Source organism: Psittacula echo (assembly GCF_963264785.1).
Source record: "Psittacula echo genome assembly, chromosome: 3".
In the NCBI taxonomy this organism is placed as follows: domain Eukaryota; kingdom Metazoa; phylum Chordata; class Aves; order Psittaciformes; family Psittacidae; genus Psittacula; species Psittacula echo.
In genome coordinates this window covers 27,072,172-27,092,167 of record NC_137736.1, presented here as the reverse complement: position 1 = coordinate 27,092,167, position 19,996 = coordinate 27,072,172, and the positions used below count along the sequence as shown (strand labels likewise).

The 19,996-nt window shown below is 40.4% G+C and overlaps 1 protein-coding gene across 1 annotated transcript; it reads left to right on the top strand.

Annotated features, from left to right (window-relative positions):
• The first annotated feature begins 7,400 nt into the window (after positions 1–7,400).
• Positions 7,401–17,325, top strand: MRPL39 (mitochondrial ribosomal protein L39). The gene is made up of 10 exons (XM_080613819.1): positions 7,401–7,472; positions 7,875–8,081; positions 8,418–8,557; positions 9,523–9,622; positions 10,549–10,616; positions 11,997–12,109; positions 14,031–14,096; positions 15,229–15,382; positions 16,284–16,331; positions 17,192–17,325. The coding sequence occupies exons 1-10, from the start codon at positions 7,421–7,423 to the stop codon at positions 17,276–17,278; spliced, it is 1,035 nt and encodes a 344-aa protein (XP_080469945.1). The 5' UTR covers positions 7,401–7,420; the 3' UTR covers positions 17,279–17,325.
• The last annotated feature ends 2,671 nt before the right edge of the window (positions 17,326–19,996 follow it).

Sequence of the window (19,996 nt, the reverse complement as noted above, 5' to 3'; positions counted from 1 at the left end):
AATATGAGCATTCTGAATGCAGTTACAGGATTACTGGAAAAGTGGTTGTAAATAATAGAGTTAATTCTATATATACGCTTTTCCTGTCTGTATGTTGTTGAACAACGTTAATCTTAAAAATACCCTTAAGTACTTTGTTAGAAGAGCACAAGACTGCTATCCATATTTTTAATCTTTTTAAGTTAAATGTAGTAAAAATATTTTCATTAAACAACCCATAGAGCCCAATATGGAAAATTTGTACTAGATGCTCAGTTTGACAGTTATTCTTGGAGAGCTTTCCACAGAGACTCCTTTTTAGAATAATAAAAATAATCTATAATTAACATCTGCACACAGAATGCTGGTCAAAAATAGCTATCTTATTTTGTAATAACTATTCTAGTAATTTTCTTTGTATAGAAAAGCCTTTAAGGGTTGTGTGGAAGTGCAACATGATTTCAAGGCTTGGATTCTTCTTAATGATCTCAGTAATTCATAAATCAAAAGATCATCATCATTTCATTAGATGGTATCTCAGATAAATCTACATTCTTACATTACAATGGAGTCCTTTCTACTTTTAATGAAAATTTCTGTTGCAAATGTGAGGTGCTGATGGCAATCTGTTACAATAGTACAAGTTTACTTTTACTTTCTCTCTGATAAAGAGTTCTGTGAAAAAACAATTTCAAAAAATATTTTGCAAAAATTCTGTGAAACACTGTAATCCAAAACTCTGGCTCTCTGCTTTCAGAACATTTCACTTTTCTTTGCTATAGAATGATATAAAGGAATACAGAGAAATTAACATGTATTGAGAAAATACTTCTTTTGGTGATTTCTCCACTCAAAATAGGTTATATGTTGAAGGGGGAAATGAACCAAATCACCCTAGATTTATTTTTCTGCATCTTGCATGATCATAGCAGCCTTCCAGTATCTGAAGGGGGCCTACAAGGATGCTGGGGAGGGACTCTTCATCAGGGACTGTAGTGACAGGACAAGGGGTAACGGGTTCAAACTTAAACAGGGGAAGTTTAGATTGGATATAAGGAAGAAATTCTTTACTGAGAGGGTGGTGAGGCACTGGAATGGGTTGCCCAAGGAAGGTTGTGAGTGCTCCATCCTTGGCGGTGTTCAAGGCCAGGTTGGATGAGGCCTTGGGTGTCATGGTTTAGTGTGGGGTGTCCCTGCCCATGGCAGGGGGGTTGGAACTAGATGATCTTAAGGTCCTTTCCAACCCTAACTATTCTATGATTCTATGATTTCTAGAACTACTTTGAGGCATAATTATAAAAAAAATAAAGAGTACAATAAATTAGAACTGCAAAATTAGGTTACAAAGGTGTTGTGCTGTAAATCCTTGAACACATTACAGGTAGGTAAAAGGAAGGCAATTATAATTAAAACATGCATAGCATAGGGGGAAAAGTAGTTTACTACAAGAAAAGAACTGACTGTTTAATTAACACCTAAAAGAGTAAGATGTTCATTCCTATGAGTCAAGACTCATCTGTCTTGGCTTACACATACTGAACTAGAAGACAGTGATGTGAGACCTAATGAATGTTCATCCTCATACTGTCATTCAAAAAGAGAAATGTAACGAAAGGCCATGCTTCTCTTTTATAGCCCATCCAGGCATAAACCTGACATATCTCAAGTTTACTTGTTGAATTTAAGTTGATCAAGTAGTGTAACCCTAACTTCACATAAGCAAGTACACATCTTTTATTCTGTTGATAAGCAGGTAATATGGATGTGTGATGATCTGTGAGTAGCTGATCTCTTGTTTGCAGAGTGAAATATCAGTGGAAGCATCACAGATTACAGTTCTGCACTGCTTTTCCTTTTTCTTCCTGTGTTTTGTTAAGCTAATTGTCCTTTAAACTTTTTAGTGTCTCTTAGCTGAGCTGTAACAGCAGGTTATAGCCCAGCAAGATTGCTGATAACTGCTCCTGGTTATAATGAGATGATCAGGGAGCAAGATTTAGAATCTCGAGCCACTGAGTGAGAAAGTGTACATAGCATACGTATTATTCCTATTTGCATGGAAAGTTGGAGGGCTGATTTTTATTGGAATTTATGTTGTTCAGGTTTTGGTCAGGAAGATGTTTTTTAATATTTTTCCATATTTAGATGAGAAGAAGAAACAGATGTTTTCATATTTCCAAAAAAAGATAAATGTTATGTTTGAGGTGGTAAGAGATACCATTTGAGACCTGATGCCACAACCTGTGGGTTAAATCTCTGTACACATCTTTTTTCCAAGCACACTAAATTGTTGTCACATACAATTGTTCCACTAAGCGGTGAAGATGGGAGCACATAGCTGTAGAGTGACTGTTCTGGTGTGATTGTGGGCATGGCAATGGGACAAGTTGATGGAAAACTATTTTGTAAAACTGCTAAAACAGATTCAATTTAATTAACTAGTTTAATCACCAAAATGCATATTTCATGCTCTGTGTCACAAATCTTTTTTCTGAAACTCACTGATTGATGTGCTATGTATTCTTCATTGTGCCCAGACTACCAGCCTGCAGCACCTTGAATCTGTCAGCTTCAAAGCCTTGCCCTTTAGGGTGAAGAATTATCAGCAGCCACATGTCTGTGTGTGGAGAGACTGATATTTACAATTTAAGGGATATTTGCTTTCTTTTGCAATTTTAACTAGCCTTTTATGATGTTCTGACATATAGCTTCGATGGCTATCCACTCCTCTAGTTGCAGTAGGCCTTGTCTCCTTCTACGGCATCTTGTTACTTTGGTTTGCTGCTTCATGCTAATTGCTTTAACTCCTGCCTGGGAAAAAAACCCAAACTGATTTAGTTGGCAGATTATCTCCTTATTTTGTACTTTGAAACTGAAAACTGTGAGCAAGTATAGCTTTGAGAAAAGGAGCAACTAAAATTTCAGATGTTCTTTTTTTCCACCAAGCTGTTGTTTATGGCTCTTTAAAGACAGAGTATGCCATAGATCAGTTGCCTGGTGATAAAAGACTAGAGCACTGTGACAGAACACTGTATATCTTTAGATTGTTGAAATATTTCATATCTAATGTGCCAGCCAAACTTGAACCAGGAAAGCCACAAAATCTGAGGGTAGAACAAGATAACAGTAATACAAATTACTTGTTCTCAGTAGCTTTTTTTTGTGACCCCCCCTCCCCTCCCACCTCCATTTTCTGGAATGTCTTGTGTAATTTTATCTTTGACTTGCAAAGTACAGTATTAATGCCATTTTTTGTCAGCTGAATTTGCAAGATTACTGCCACTGAGTAGACAGCTCAGTAGCAATCATAGAATCATAGAATGGTTTGGGTTGGAAAGAACCTTAAAGATCATTTAGTTCCATCCCCCCTGCCGTGGGCAGGGACAGTTCCCACTAGACTAATCAAAGGTAAACTTCTAAAAAAACAAATAAATTCACCAAATTGGATGCCCCAATCAACCTAAGCAACAGTGGACAATGTGTTAGCCACAATACTGGTAGTGATATATACAGAATTATTTTACCACAGTGTTTACAATGCTTTTCTGCTTCATGGTGGCATGAAGAATGCAGCTCTTAGGGTGTAGTTTCACACCAAGTTGTCTTCCAGGGAATTGCTGTCTCTGGCCATGGATTACTGCTACCACTTCACCTGTGATCAGAAATGAGTGTACAAAGCGGTATGTTAAGCCAGGTCACTGAAATAATGTGAATAAAACATAATCTTTCACCAATACTAATCCTGCAATTTGTATCACTTCAGTGATCTTGTGTTCAGTGCCTTGGACAGTGCTGCTACACTTGTCTACCTAGAGAGTAAGCAGTGAGAAACAGCCAAGAGTGGCAGAGAAGGAGGGGCAGGAATTTTTAAGCCAGTTTTGGTTTTGAAGAAAGATGTGATCTCAGACCCGATTTTGGGACCATGTGGGTGATTGAATGTCATGGTTTGTCACTTATGTGTTACTGTTGGGTCACATACTATGGCATAAGAGTGATTATGGAGTTTCTGTTCCCTCCTACGGCAACCTCTTATTTTCTGCCCATAATGAAATAATATCCATGGTTTTCCTGAAAGTCAAATGGCTTTATGAAGGTTTATACCTTGTAATTAATCTTGGACAGTTTTGTTTCCCATCTCTTCTCTGTACCACAAATGTGCTCAGTGTTGTGACAGCTAAAAGTCGCGGGGCTTCAGCCAAACCCTTCCCAGAGTATTTCTCAGTTGGAAGGCTTTTGTCCTTTGGCATTGAGAGATCAATAGCTGGGGGACTGCAGAAGGCCTGTATGTCCTCCCTGGCTGCTGACAGGACCACGATGGGCAGCTGGGAGTACCCCCAGCTGTCCCTTGGCTCAGTCCGTGGGATTTGAGTGGACCCAGGCGCTTTTACTTTCTCCCAGAAGCCTCAAGTAGATGTTTACTGTGATAAACAAAGAAATGATATTGCAGTTGTGAGCCAGCAGGAATCAAAACTAAGCTTGGAGACTGAACTTTTTTAATTAATCCCATATCTGTGCTGATATGTTTCTCTCCTCTACCTTTGTCCAGCGGCTGTAATGATTCCAGCTGAACCCTGAGTGAAATTCCCAGGAGCTTTGGTTGTCTTTTCATTTCCAGTGGGGGGTAAAGCTTTGCACTGTCACTCTGTCAGCTGAGGATTACCAAAAGACAGAGGGCTATAACAATGCTCCTCCTGTAGCCTTCAGGTTGTTACAAGTCCCAGATGGCTTTTTATGTGCATTGTGCTTCCAGAGCAATGCCAAACAAGTAGGAGGGACCAGATACCCTACCACCATTTTTCTGAAGACTAAGATGAATAAAAAGTTGCAAAAACTTGCACAAAAGATGATTTAGAGATTAGAAAGCAGCAATTTAAAACAGAGACATATAATAAAGTGTGCAGTATCAAATACGATTTTACTCCTGTTCCTCAAGATTTCCTTAGAGTTACAGACTAGGGTTTGTTTCTGTGCTTCATTCTCCAAATATATTGAAATTGTCACCTCATAGAGTAAAATTTCTTTTTATACCCTAAATTGTAAACTTTCTTCGTGTTTTTCTCTTTGTTTGTTGTTTTTTTTTTTCCTATTTAAACCAAAATGATTATGTGATGTGGTGTGATCATTGACCACACATTGACCTCAAGCCATAGAATAAAAAGTTAACAGAAGAAATGGTGTAGTTGAGTTATAATGACAAAATATAATAAATTACAAATAATAATTGCATCTTTGTGTTTTCTCTGGACCTTTCACTTCAGGGCCATAAACTGCTTTACACCCACAGAGATGTGGCCTGCAGCAAGCCTAAAAAATAACTTGCATTTAACTTATTTTAAAAAATGAAGAAGCAGGGTGATTGACTTGCTGAAATTCTTAATCCATCAAATAATGTAACAAAGGGCACAAATAGCTACTGTACCTGCACAACTTGTTTTCTGGATGAGAGCCCAGCTAAGCAGGGAAGCCAGGGCCGGGTACTGAACCAAGAGGAGCCAGCTGTCCCAGTGCTCTGCAGACTTGTTTCTATAGTGGAAAATTCTCTGTCTATTACTGGCCCTTGCAGGTATTAACTTATTTATCTTTCCAATGCTGAGTTTAATTACATCCTTTAGTGCTTAATGGCACTAATTCAGTGTAACTGTTTAACACTGGCATTCTTGATAGCTGGTTGTTATATTTTTGCCAATTGGGGATTAGGCTGAAGACCATCATCAGATAAATTGGAAAGCACCTAAACAAACTCTTGAGTTATTTTGCAATTTTTAATACATTCTAATGCAAAGCATGGTTTCCTTGTACATGCAGTAGCTAATTTCTGCTTGGCTTCAATTTTTTGGGAAGGAAGGGCAGTAGCAAGGTATATGGTGTGTTGACCTTGGCTGAATGCCAGGTGCTCACCAAAGCTGCCCTATCACTCCCCTTCTCAGCTGTACAGGGGAGAGAAAAATATAACAAAAGGCTTGTGGGTTGAGATAAAGACAGGGAGATCACTCAGCAACTACCATCATGGGCAAAATAGACTTGGGGAAATCAGTTTAATTTATTACCAATCGAATCAGAGTAGGGTAATGAGAGATAAAACCAAACCTTAACACCTTTCCCCCACCCCTCCCACCTTTCCAGGCTCAACTTCACTCTGAATTCTCCATTTCACCCACCACAGCAGTGTAAGGGAATGGGGAATAGGGGTTGTGGTCAGCTCATCACACGTTTTCTCTGCTGCTCCTTTCTACTCACACTCTTCCTGTACTCCAGTGTGGGGTCCCTGTCATGAGACAGAGTCCTCCATAAACTTCTCCAATGTGAGTCCTTCCCACAGGCTGCAGTTCTTCATGGGTGGGTCCCTTCCATGGGTGCAGCCCTTCAGATTGCTCCAGCATGGGGTCATCAGTCCTGCCAATAAACCTGTTCCCCTCTCCATGGGACCACAGGTCCTGTCAGGAGCCTGCTCCAGTGTGGGCTTCCCACGGGGTCACAGCCTCCTTCAAGCATTCCCCTGCTCTGGAGTAGGGTCTTTCCCAGGCTGCAGGTGGAGATCTGCTTCACCATGGACCTCCATGTGCTGCTGGGACACAGCCTGCTTCACCATGGGCTGCACCACAGGCTGCAGGAGAATCTCTGCTCTGTCACCTCTAGCACCTCCTCCCCTCCTTCTGCACTGACCTTGGTGTGTGCAGAGCTGTTTCTCTCTCATATTCTCACTCCTCTCTCTGGCTGCAATTGCTCCTCCGCAGTAACTCCCCCTATTTAAATACTATGCTACCACCATCACTGATGGGCCCGGCCTTGGCCAGCAGCAGGTCCATCTTGTAGCTGGCTGCATTAGTTCTGTTGGACACAGGGGAAGCTTCTGGCAGTTTCTCACAGAAACCACCCTGTGGCTCCCCAGTATCAAAACCTTGCCACGCAAACGCAGCACAGGAGGTCAGTGGAGGCAGAGGGTGAGGAGCTGGAATTAACATGGAAACTTGATAACGTATGCCTGGTGTGGCCCAGCCCATGGCTCGGCCACAACAGGGAGCAAGGCAAGAAAGCTCCTTTCCACACCAGCCCGTTAATGTTGTGATCCCAATACCACATATTTGTGCTCCTTACTACGAGATGACCTTAAGGCCATCCAAAAGGTGCAGGTTTTGGGGATGACACGCTAGTGTCATGAGGCCCATTGAGGCAAAGGGAGAGCAGGGGGTAACGCAGTACACCCGGCGTGCCGGAGCTAACACACACAGAGCGGGGCCTCTGAGGACAGAGCTGGGAACCGGGACCGAGGCCGCCGCCAGCTCCTCCGACCAGCGCAATGCGCCTCCAGTCCTAGGCCTGGGCCCGGACCCCGGCGCCGCCTGGCGGCCCCATGCGGAACCGCACGCGGAACTGCGGGACCGCCGCTGCTGTTTCCGGCGGACCCAGGGGTGGCTGCACCGAGGCGGTGGGATTCGGTCGGAGCATGGCGGCGCGCTGGGCAGGCTGCGGCCTGTGGGGCAGGCGGCAGGGGCTGCGTGAGTGGCAACAGCTTCGGGCTTGTCCCTTTGCGGTGCTTGGAGGGACTCCTGCCGTGCGAGGCGGCTCGGCTTAGGGCCGCGGGCTGAGGAGGACGGCGGCCGCGGGCGGGAGGCGGGCTCGTCTCGCAGGGGCTGTGGGCCGGTGTGAGGGAAGGGGCTTTGTAGCCAGAGACCGTCGTTAAGGTCTCGTTGCTTCAGTTTTCTGTCGTGGCTTCCTGCAGGCATTGCAGGGACCGAGGATGGCTGGGCAGCAAGAGCTGCTGAAGTGTTCACCCTAGGCATATTGAGACAGACACATGGATGAGCAGTACAGCGGAATGTTTTCCTTTTAGAAACCAGCATCTTATAAAGAGACTTTGAAACTCCCTATCGCTTATTTTAGATCATTCCTTTTACCAGGGTTCATCTCCACATCATCTGTTTCTCAACTGACATCAGAAGAAGTGATTCAGATGCGTAATGAACTCTTCAGCAAAGAGAAGGAAAGACAGTTGTCTCTTTATCCACGAATTGAGAAAATAGAAGTAAAATACACTGGGAAATCGCACCCTGGGAGTGTGTTTGTGATGAACAAAGCTTTGTCTACTCCGTACAATTGTGCCATGCGTAAGTGAATGGACTAACAGTGTGACACTGCTGATGAAAATTGTACTGCCAATTGAAGTACTTGTTATCTCAATTTGAAATGTTAAAATTATTGACATTTTAAAGACCAGGACAACAGACATACAATCAGAATATTTGTGTTTGGTAAGTTTAAAATACATTTGTACTAAAATCCATCAGCAGAAACTGAGTTAATTTTTGGAGGCTCTGTTAGCAAATCCTTCTCCCAAGTAATTTGCAAAACTGAAACTTGCAGTTTGTTGTTACAAATGCAGGGGTCTAAGCTGCTGAGGAATATAGTTAATAATTGTGTAATACTTATTTTACTTTGTTTAGACTTAAGTGAATGGCATTGCAAGAGGTCCGTTCTAGCTCTTGTGGATGGTGAAGCCTGGGATATGTACAGACCCTTGATGAAATCTTGTGAAATTCAGTTCCTTACTTTCAAAGATGAAGATCCAGAAGAAGTAAACAAGGTAATCTATATCTTGTCCCATAGTAGGTGACCTTTGTTATGACCGCTTGATTCTGTATGCCTCTTTCAGTTCCAAGTCCATCTCCTTTCTTGGACTTTGTTGTGAAAGTTCAGATGTTTGTAATAGCTGCTTGGTGCATCATGATTATCATTAGCTGGACAAGGGTGCGGGCTAGATGATGTGCAAGCATCCCTTTCAATCTATATCGTGGTATTGTTTTATGATTTCAGATTTAAATGTCTTCAGGGAAACATCTGGCTTGCATTTTATGTGCAGTTTTGATTTTTTTTTTAATTGATTCTATATGTACAATTATCTCCAAATACAAGTTTAAAGGCTAAAGAAGGTAGTGTTTGGGTTGACAGCTAGGTTTAGAATCATAGAATAGTTAGGGTTGGAAAGGACCTTAAGATCATCTAGTTCCAACCCCCCTGCCATGGGCAGGGACACCCCACACTAAACCATGACACCCAAGGCTCTGTCCAACCTGGCCTTGAACCCTGTCAAGGATGGAGCATTCACAACCTCCCTGGGCAACCCATTCCAGTGCCTCACCACCCACTCAGTAAAGAATTTCTTCCTTATATCCAATCTAAACTTCCCCTGTTTAAGTTTGAAGCCGTTACCCCTTGTCCTGTCACTACAGTCCCTGATGAAGAGTCCCTCCCCAGCACCCTTATAGGCCCCCTTCAGATACTGGAAGGCTGCTATGAGGTCTCCATGCAGCCTTCTCTCCTCCAGGCTGAACAGCCCCACCTTTCTCAGCCTCTCTTCATACGGGAGGTGCTCCAGTCCCCTGCTTATCCTTGTGGCCATCCTCTGGGCTTGTTCCAACAGTTCCATGTCCTTTTTGTGCATCATTTAGTTAGATGTTGGTATTCTTTTGGAATGAATAGCTGATGTTCATCTGGTTGGTTTGTTAGATTCTAGGTATATAAATCTGTGTTTTGAAATTCTCTCTATAGGCCTACTGGCGTTCCTGTGCCATGATCATGGCGTGTGTGTTAAAGCGGGCATTCAAAGATGAATATTCGGTCAATCTGATTAGAACTCCCGAAGTGCCAGGTGAGGCAAGTGTTTTATATTGATTGTCTTGCTTTTGCTGCTTCTTAAATGAGTGTTTAATAGTCTTGCAAAAACCCGACAACAACCAGAGGCTCCAGTGATTGAAGGTACTTAGCATTGATAGGTGTATTATGTGCTGTTGTTGTAGCCTTTAATTTATAGTAATCACACTGAGAATAATTTTGTTGTCAAAGTACAGAAAACTCATCTGTGTGGCAACTGGGTTTCAGACCACTTAGGATTTCATAGTTAGTAACTTAAGGATATAACCTTTTTATTGGGAAGTGATATGGGTAAGGTATTTAAGATGTGATGTGTTTCTGTGAAATTTGCTCTAATAATTGCATAGCTGTGTGAGTGCTAAAAACTGCTACTAAAAATTATAGTGTATGCATCAAATTGGAAGATTATTGAAGTACACACAGGATTAGTAACAACTTCTGCTCATCTGTGGCCTGATTTAAGATTTACAAAAGTGAGAAAGTGCACAATAGAGGAAGTTATTTAAATAACAAACCCAGTGTAATTATGCATTTGATATAACCAGCAACCAATATTCTTATATTTGAAGTCCTCCTACAACTGATTCACTTTTTTGCGATTTCAGCATTTGTCTTTATTGGTAAGTGTAGAGTGGATATTTCAGTTCAGGATTTGGAATAATGTTGTATATACATAAGCTATATGGTATTACACTGACATTACATTAAGACTCATTTCAAAGACTCATTCAGTGAAATAAAATGAAAATGGTACAGGTTTAATCTGCCAGTTGTAGAATCACAGCTGAATATTTATATTTTATAATGGATTTCTTGAGATTATTCTGTTTTTCTGATTAATTTTGATATATTTATCAGAATATGCTATGACAGTGAAGTACATACTTTGTTACAAATGTGAATGTTTTTTCTTTGGACTTGCAGTGATCTCTGGAGCTTTCTGTTATGATATAATTTTGGATGATAGACTGAATGACTGGAAACCAACAAATGTAAGCACAATAACTTCTTGCCTGACAGATTGTATAGGTTGACTAGATTGCATACTTGTCCAGTGGTTCTTTTTTGATGGTGAAGAGGGAGCAGTGAGGTTTTCTTTCTTTTTGTTCGGTGTATCTACACTAGTATTTTTTTAGGTCAGAGGTACTCTTTGGCAAGTAATCTCCGCATTTACCACATACTGGCTCTCATTGCAGGGTGCTCTCAGATCATACAGGCTGGGTTCCTTTTAGGTGAAACTAAACGTTGAGCTGTTCTTCAGGCGCTTACAGGTTTTAGGTCTGTGGGGCTAGAGTAAGTTCTAATCTGAAATACCATTCCAAAACCAGTTGATATGGTTGCTGGGACCTCAGTGCCATCTTTGTTACTCTACAGATCTGCTCCTACTCAGCCACTCCTGCCTGGTAATGTAGATGTGTCGTGGTACATCGTGTAGATGTACTAACGTCTTTGTGTGTAATTTTATTTAGATGTACTAATGTCTTTGTGTGAGTAGAGCTGTCTGAAAATAAAAATGTGTGTAATATATGTATTTTCAGCTAGTGGTTTGCAGGATAATCAACTTCCTGTTGTAAAAGAACTGTGAGAACATTCAGATGAAGCTCTCCTTAATACCTTGCTTATATATATCAAACTCTTCAGTAAATCTAATGATCTAAAACTCTAACTGTTTGTTAGCTGGTGCGATCCCAGATGTTTTACTTATCTGGTGCCTGTTCATATTCTTATGCCCAAATATCAGTGGAGGTGTGTATGGCTAACGGCAGTATTGGTACAGTGCAGAATTTTTTTCGGTATGGTCTGCGTAGTTGAAGTAACTTGGTTTGGAATATTTTCTATGCGACATTATAAATGTAATTTCTCCTAATAACAGTTTATTATTTGTTAACAAATCTGAGTATGCAGAGGTTTGGATTCTGGATCAAGGTGATCAATTTCTGTTTATTAATTATTGGGTATTTTTCTTTTCCCTTTGATTCCATCACAATAGAGGTCATTTATAAGCAGTTATGACTCTGGGAAACAAGACGCACAAATGAGTGTTTTAAGAGTAGCAAGACTGTATATGTATATATCATGGAGGGAAAACCTGAGAAGTTTGACTTCAATTAATATATATCGTTTCTGATGGAAAAATGCTTATTGATTTGACTGGGCATTGAATCAGTCCATTTAAAACAGTGATGATTTGTAGCAATCTGTTGCTGATAAAAAGTAAGAGTTACAGTCCCACAGCAATATTCTTATATTTAGGCTTTACAGTAGATGATCGTTGTTGTTTTGACTAATATTTAGTGTTTCTTATGCTTTGTCTATTCATTACAGCTGTGAAACAGTGGTGGCAGTTTTATATGTATCAATTGTTTTTCTAGGACAACTTCCGTTCTCTTACAAGGGATGCTGGAAAGCTGATTCACAAAGACCTGCCATTTGAAACACTGCATGTTGAAGCAAAAGTAGCACGTGAAATGTTTCAGCATAACAGGTGAGTGAATTTGCCTTTCTTTTAGAAGGGCAATTAGAAATTCATTTAGATCTCTACTTGGTTTTGTAAATGTAAAATAAGGCAAGACAGGTGAAGAAAAAAGTACTTCTCTCACTACCCTGAATGAGCCTCCCTTCGTTCTCTTTGTCACACTACCTTATTTCATTTTGAATATTCTCTCCAGGGAACACTGGGCACCTTTGGATGTAGTTTTGTGATAAATGGAAAGACACTCAACTTCTTAGATTTCACTGCTTTTAAATTTAACATCTCTGGTGATTAGACTTGTCGTACTAGTTACTCTCTGCCTTTGCTGAAAGGCCTGGTGAGGCTACATGTGGAGTACTGTGTCCAGTTCTGGGCTCATCAGTACAAGAAAGACAAGGAGCTACTGGAGAGGGTCCAGCGGAGGGCCGCAAGGATGGCCAGGGGTCTGGAGCATCTCTTTTAGGAGAAGAGATTGCAGGAGCTGGGCCTGTTTAGTCAAGAGAAGACTGAGAGGGTATGTCATTAATGCATATAAATATCTCAAGGGTGGGTGCCAGGAGAATGGTGCCAGACTCTTTTCAGTGGTGCCCAGCAATCGGATGAGGGCAGTGCCCATAAACTAAAACACAGGAAGTTTCACCTCAACATGAGGAAGAATTTCTTTACTTTGAGGGTGGTAGAACACTGGAACAGGCTGCCCAGGGAGGTTGTGGAGTCTCCCTCTCTGGAGACACTCAAAACCTGCCTGGACACGTTCCTGTGTAACCTAGTGTAGGTGGCCCTGCCTTGGCAGGAGGTTGGACTTGATCTCCAGAGGTTCCTTCCTACCCTAATGATTTTGTAATTCATATTTTGGTATCTTCAAATGAAAATTTGCTGAAATGCAGGTTGTGAGCTCTGCAGGAGGAAAATGAGTAAAATACTCTCGTCTGTGCTATAAAAGAAGGCTTGTTCAGATCACTCCAGTTTTCTGAAAAATTGCTGAAAAAACACTTTAGGCAGTGTTTTGGGATTGGGCGAGGGGGGGATTCTCTGGTCCACAGCTTTTTGGGGGTTGGAGAGAGGTGGAGGAAAATGGTAAATAGTTTGTCCTTAGCCGCTCCTCACAGGACATGACTTGCAGCCCTTTCACCAGCTTTGTTGCCCTCCTCTGATGCAGTCTAGGACCTTCACATCCTTCTTAAATTGTGGGACTCAGAACTACACACAGTACTCAAGGAAAGGCCGCCAACACTGAATACAGGAGGATGGTCACTTCTGACCAGCTGGTTGTGCTGTGTCTGACACACCGCAGGATGGGGTTTGCACTCTTGGCTGTCAGGCTACCTATGCTCCTGACCCTTATTGAGTCCACTGTCAGATGGCACTCCCAGATCCCTTTCTGCAGGGCTACTCTCCAGCCACTCCTCTCCCAGTTTATACTTGTGCTCAGTGTTACTCCCTACCAATCCAGCATTTGGACTTGTTAGATTTCATGCCATTGACAGCTTGTCCAGAAGGATGCTGTGAGGGACAGTATCAAAAGCCTTACTAAAATCCAGAAAAACTACATCCACCACCTGCCCTTCATCCACTAGGTGGATGACCTTGTCATAGGACGATACAAAAGTAGTTAAACAGGACTTTCCCTTTGTGAACCCATGTTGACTGTGCCTGATGACTGCGTTATTCTTTAAATGCCTTTCAGTGGTACCCAGTATAATCTCCATATTTTTTTCAGGAACTGAGGTTAGACTGGTCTGTACAACATGCTTTATGAAACATGTCAATGTGTGTTGTCATATAAAATTTAGAATTTAAACCTATAAATGTAATGTAAATACAAGCATGATTTTTAAGAATGCACCTTAAGTCAATCTCTTAATTATTCTTATAAGAACTAGGTGTTAAAGGTGAGGTTTTTTAAATTTTTTTTTTTTTTTATCTTGTTCAGATACAAACTGGAGATGATTGAACGAAAAGCTTCGCAGAATATGGAAGGAATTGTAACGTTACATAGGTGAGCAAAGCAACTCCTTCTGTAATGGTTCATTAAAAGATTTGATAATGTTGCAAATACTCTTTGCAGGTGAGAAGACTAAGTTACTTGTGATGGTTTCCAATTTAGAAATCGCTTTTATTCATTGCTCTTGTGTCTTAAGTTGTTATTTGAGTGTTTTCTTCTTTATACAATCATTGTTTTGTGATACCTAACACTTGGTGGATCTCACTAATTTAAGTTAGAGGTGGTAACTGCCAGAGAAGTCTCACTGCTTTTATGTAAAATCAAAACAACTCTAGGGCTTTAGAGGTTAAATAAAATACAAACCAAATACTTGTTTCAAAACAAGAGTTAGTATTGCATAGTGGACTTTTCTTCTGAAGTTGTCAATATCTTCCTGACGGGCAAGCTAGGGAGTGGAGCTGGCTCCTGGGATAATAAGAGTTTTTAGGCTGGAAGCTGGAAGCTTGTGTTGTATCTCAGGCATGTAAAAGAATTTGTGACTAGCTTGGGCTAGCATTTTATAGATGTCTAAATTGTTCTGCGTTTGATTCTGGAGTCCATATTTCTGTAAACAACAGATGTCTCTGCAATGACAGTTCTGGAAATTATGGAAAGATGTGTCTGTTCTCTGTTACGAGAGAATGGGCTTACCTATTGACTTCTGGGAGAGGTTTGTTCTGAATATCCTTTTGCTGTGCATATTTTTGTCTCTCACTTTTCTTAAGTGATTTGCATTTTTCCAAGACTTTAAGGAGAAGCATGTGTGCAGGTTGTGAACACTGTACTGTGGAAAATACGTGATCTTGGAGACAAATCTTCTGGTGAATGATGGATTTGTCCCGCGTTTAAAGCCAACATGGCTTTAAAGATTTGTTAAACCTGGGATCCTCTTTCTAGACTCAAGGTTTAAATTTCATAAGTTCATTTTAGGCAATTACATAACTTGTACTTTTGTTTCAGGAAATCTAGAACTGGGGATTTATTTAGATTTGGTTTGGGTTTTGTGTGGATTTTCTTTCATCTGTTGTTTAGATAGGAATTTGCTAATCAAATGTAAAAACAAATAGGCTTGTACTGCTCTCTCAATATATTTGACTTTTTTTTAAAAAAAAGTTTTTTTTTTCTTTTTTTTTATCTCTCCCATCAGATTTGGTGACTTTGTAGATGTCAGTGAAGGCCCTCATATTCCAAGGACGAGTTTCTGTTTCCAGTATGAGATAACAGCAGCCCATAATCTTCAGACTAACCAATCTGAATTGATAAGGAGGTTCCAGGGTGTGTCCCTGCCAGTCCATTTGAAGGTAATTAATCCATTTTGTACAGGTTTTCCTTTTTTACATTAGGGCACTTGGATTACTTTCTGGTCTTTATTGTATGCTGTGCTGGTAGGTGAACATAATTCAAAGGTGAGAACAGCTGCATAAAGGGAAGGCCCATAACGGTGACTGTGTTGGATATTTGGAATTTGTTTTCCTGGAATTATTGTGAATGTGAAATCAGAAAAGTTTGCATCACAGGGCCCTTGATACTTTCTTTCAGTACTGAGAGTGTTGTTCTGGTTGTGCAGTTTCTGCATGGATATTTCGTTCACCTTGCCTTAGTCGTGCATGCTAATCTTCTGAAATTGCAGCTGTTAACAGTGTTTAATCAGATTTGGGGAAGGCAGAACTTCGAATTTAGACTACTGACAAAGGATACCATTTCAAGGTCTTTCATGACACCAAAGTATAACTTAACCACAATAACAAAAAAAGTCCTAGTACTAATCAGTTTCTAACAAAGGCTTTGCGGAACTATAGATGGAGGCAGGAGACTTTCTTCCCATTCCTGTCGACTCATATGCTTGTGACAGGTGGTCTAGCACATGTGCTGTTGTTTCACTTGGGGAAGTTTTCAAGGGGCATGTTTGCATGGGTTCCTCACCTCATGTCTGCATTCCCTTCCTCATCATAAGGTTTTAGTTCCCATTTTTACCCACCCTCTCAATGATTCCACATAACAAATAGATGTGATCAGCAGACATTTATTCAAGTGCTCCAAAGGAATGTGGGCAAATTGGATGCTGGAAGCAGGAGCTCTAACATCCAAGTTAGGGATTGTTATGGTTTTGTGCCAGCATTTCTATACATTTGTCAGAATCTATTTTAAGATTTTATTTAATGTTTTACCTGCACTAACATCATTTAATGGCATTTAATACAGGCTCACCACATCGTGTGGCACAAACTGCTGGAAAGATCAAAGAGGCTGGTAAGTTTCATTAGTGGTGAAGTACAGCTTACCAAATATAAAGATACACTGTGATAGAGGAGAATTTGAATGATTAGGGATGGGTAATATATTCAAGAATGCATCTTTAGGAATGGAAATATTTGCAGCTGAATTAAAATCTGATGCACAAGGAATCTAACTGCCGAGCTGCTGTGTAATAGGTTTGAAAGGACACATGCAGACACGTTTCTTACAAGTAAATGCAGGGGTAAAATCTAATACCACTGGGTGAACCTAGTTGGGAGTTACTGGAGATAAAAGGAAATGCTGTTTCAGTAAACTGAATAAATGCACTAGTTTGAGGTTTTTTTTCCTGTTTAAAACGTACATTGAAAATAAGTTTCTTACAAACATTCTTCTATTAAACAACCAGTGTTTCAAAGTTGAAATATACTTATCCAAAAGAAACCTTACAGTGTCTTAAGTAAATGCAGAAGACCAAGTTTTTAAGATAAGTGGAACTATAAAATATCATAAGCTGCATATAATCAGAGACTTGCTAGCAAAGCATGCTTAGACATTGGAAATCTTCATAAGAATTAAACAGCAGATGTTTTGGAGTCTTCAGATCAAATATTTTACTTATTTGTGTGGTAAGAGAGAGAAGTGCTGCATGTCTCCTGAAACTTGTTAGCCAAGGATGTATTCAGAGCCTAGCCCATCATATTTTCCCATAAAATTAATTTGAATATGCATGTCATTCAGGTTGTTTCATTTTGGAGGCAGTAATTGTCTTTGTAGGCTGTCTGTTCTTGTTAAAGTGACAGTACAAGGGGAGGATTTCCACGATCAAGGAGAATTAAATAATTAAAAAAATATAACAAAATCTCTGTGTGCAGGTCACTGAAGAAAAATATTTGGAAGCAGCAGCTGAACATCATGAGGCAAAAGATGGAACTGAAGAAAAAAAAACTGCATCAATTTAAATTAACTTTAACCTCTAAATGTACATAATAAAATGTGTATTTTTACATGGCTTATTTGTGCTGTATATAAAAATTGTAATTAATTTGAATTCTGTGGACCTAAATAATGGATAAAGCTGTTATCAGAAATTTCAATCCACTTTAAAGTTTTCTTTTAAAGGGGGTGTGTGTGTGTAATATTTTAGTTGTGGTAACTCATCTTGCAAGTTACCCTTTTCCTTATCTTGACAGTAATTGTATGTGTCCTAATGTTGTACTCTGTGCAGCTTGGCCTACAAACAGTAGCTGAAGTGGCAGCTGCAAAGGCCATCCCCTTTATCTTGTTACAACTTCAAGACCTCTTGTTTGGTCTTCCATGAAGGAAGTATTTGTTTCTCGTTTTTGACCTAATGTGTTTGTTTCTTGCTGGAACTTCCTGATGGAATTCCACTGAGTTCTTTGCCTACTGCAATAGGAAGTTAAGACAATATTTAAAAAAAGGAGAAAGCATCCTCTCAGAAGCACTTAAAGGGTTACAAAATACGATTATTTTACTAATTTTGGTTTCCTGTCAGAATTACAATTAGATATTGTTGTGTTTCCAGTTCAGAAAACTCCATTCAGTAGACAACTGTGCAATTGCCATTGCTTTATTAACACAAAAGTAGCAGAATACAAAAGCTGAAAAGTTCTTTGAGTTCATTATTTTCTGCTGTACCAGTGCAGTTAAAGATAATTTTCCAGAATAGCACCAGGAATGTAGTCTATTACTTGCATACCCAGTGTAGTAAGGTTTTATTATGCATGTTCATTCTTTGATATTTAAATATGAGGACTTCAGTTAAATTTCACGGGTTTTTTTCTGTTAGATGGTTTATCCCAACATCCTGTATTTTCATCTCCAGTTCATTAGAGCTGCTCTCATTATACCAGATGAGATTTTTATTGCTTTTTTAAGTACAAATACTTTCTGTGAATTTTATCCCAATTACTGCTTTTACTGTTAACTGCATCACTTGCCTTCTAATCAACTGACACTAGTTTTGGAAGAGTAGGGTAGCAGTTCAGTAAAATACATTTAGGTAAGGAAATCTTGCCTACCTTAATCGAACTAAATAATAAGTAGGCAAATGCTGAATGTATCCTAGCACAGAAGAAGAAATGCAAGTGGTGAAAGTAGCTTTTTGTGAAATTGCAGAAATCCTCTTAAGGGATGTGTTAAATTATGTTTGTTGCTGCGCTGAGGGCAATCTGTAGCTGTGCAGATTTACTGGCATGCAGTGAAGTTTGAGGTCCATCAGTATGTTAACAGTCTGTGACTTCTGGTTTAGTTTCCTGATATATACAACGCTGTTAAAAGTATAGCCAGTGCCTGTTCAGAGTACCTGAAAACCTGATTTTATTCTTTTTTCCTCTTGGTTAATGTTGCAGAGGACTTTTCATAATGGTATCAGATGCTTATTTTTTAAAATAAGATTCTTGATTCAAAGTTTACGTGAAGAGTATACACACATTTTATACATTTCCATAAGACTAAATGATCTTTGCACTGAACAGAATGTCAAATATTTGTGTTTCTTTTAATCCTTAACATTCCAGAGTATACTTTGGCTTACCTTTTGCTCTTTTCCTCTTGCAAAATTGGTTCCTGTTTTGAGGAACAATATTTGTTGGGGTGTATTGTTTTGGTTTTTTGGAGGTACTTGCCATCTCTGATTAACCCAAGACCATAGCGAAATTATGCCAGTGCGATCTGATCTAGATGGTCTCTTTTGGATCTTAAGCCAGTTATATATCACCAACCCACACAGCCTCCTGATGCCTGCTCTGTATTTTGAGAGTCCTGTTCGGAATTAATCCTGGAATCCACCACCTAAATAGGAAGGTGAGAACGCTGCTTCCCTTTAGGACGTTTATTTAACGTTAGCTGGAATTTCATGTTGCAGAGCTGCTCGGTGGTCTGGCTCTGGCAGGGGTATGCACAGCAGAGCATGGAGAGCTCCCGCCGCTAGGTGGGAGCAGTGGCTTAGGGAGCAGGAGGTGGAAGCTCAAACTTCTGCTAGTTGGTGCTAACTCACATTTTGTCTTACGTGGGCTCCACAAGGCAGGTCTTGCCTTAGGAGAGATGAAGCTGGAGGATGTCTTTGAGAAGTGCCAGGGTTCTCACACAGGACAGTAGCAATTAAAAAGGAACTGGGTAATAGTTGCACTTGCAAGTTGAACTTGCACTTCTTTCTTACCACCAATACGGTGGTGACAGAATTTTTGTAAGAAGGAGATGGAGATTCCATTCCCTGTTCTGACAGAGAGGGATTCAGAACCGCATATGCAGGGGGAAACATCCATAGTTTTTTGGTGGGGCTTGGATCTGAAGGTAGTTTGAGTGGTCCCGACCCGATCTGTATGAAGTGATGCCACTACCAGAAAACAATTCCTGAACATTTGTTGAATGAGCATGAGAACAAATGGAAACAGTGCTCAGCGTTCATGGCGGGCACAGAGCAACAGGAGAGATCTGGTCCCTGAGCTCAGGGCCATTTCTGTGCTTTGCCACTAATTGTTGGCATATAAAATGCTGAAATTGTCTGCCAAAAAGAATGTTACAGGAGCTAAGCTGGAATAACACTTCCTTTCTGTCTTTGTCTTAAGGATTTCTGAACTTTAGCTTGAGCTGCAGCGTGGTGCCAGCCTGGCTGGCTGTTTGTGCCTGTGCTCTGACATACGCCTGGAACTATAGTG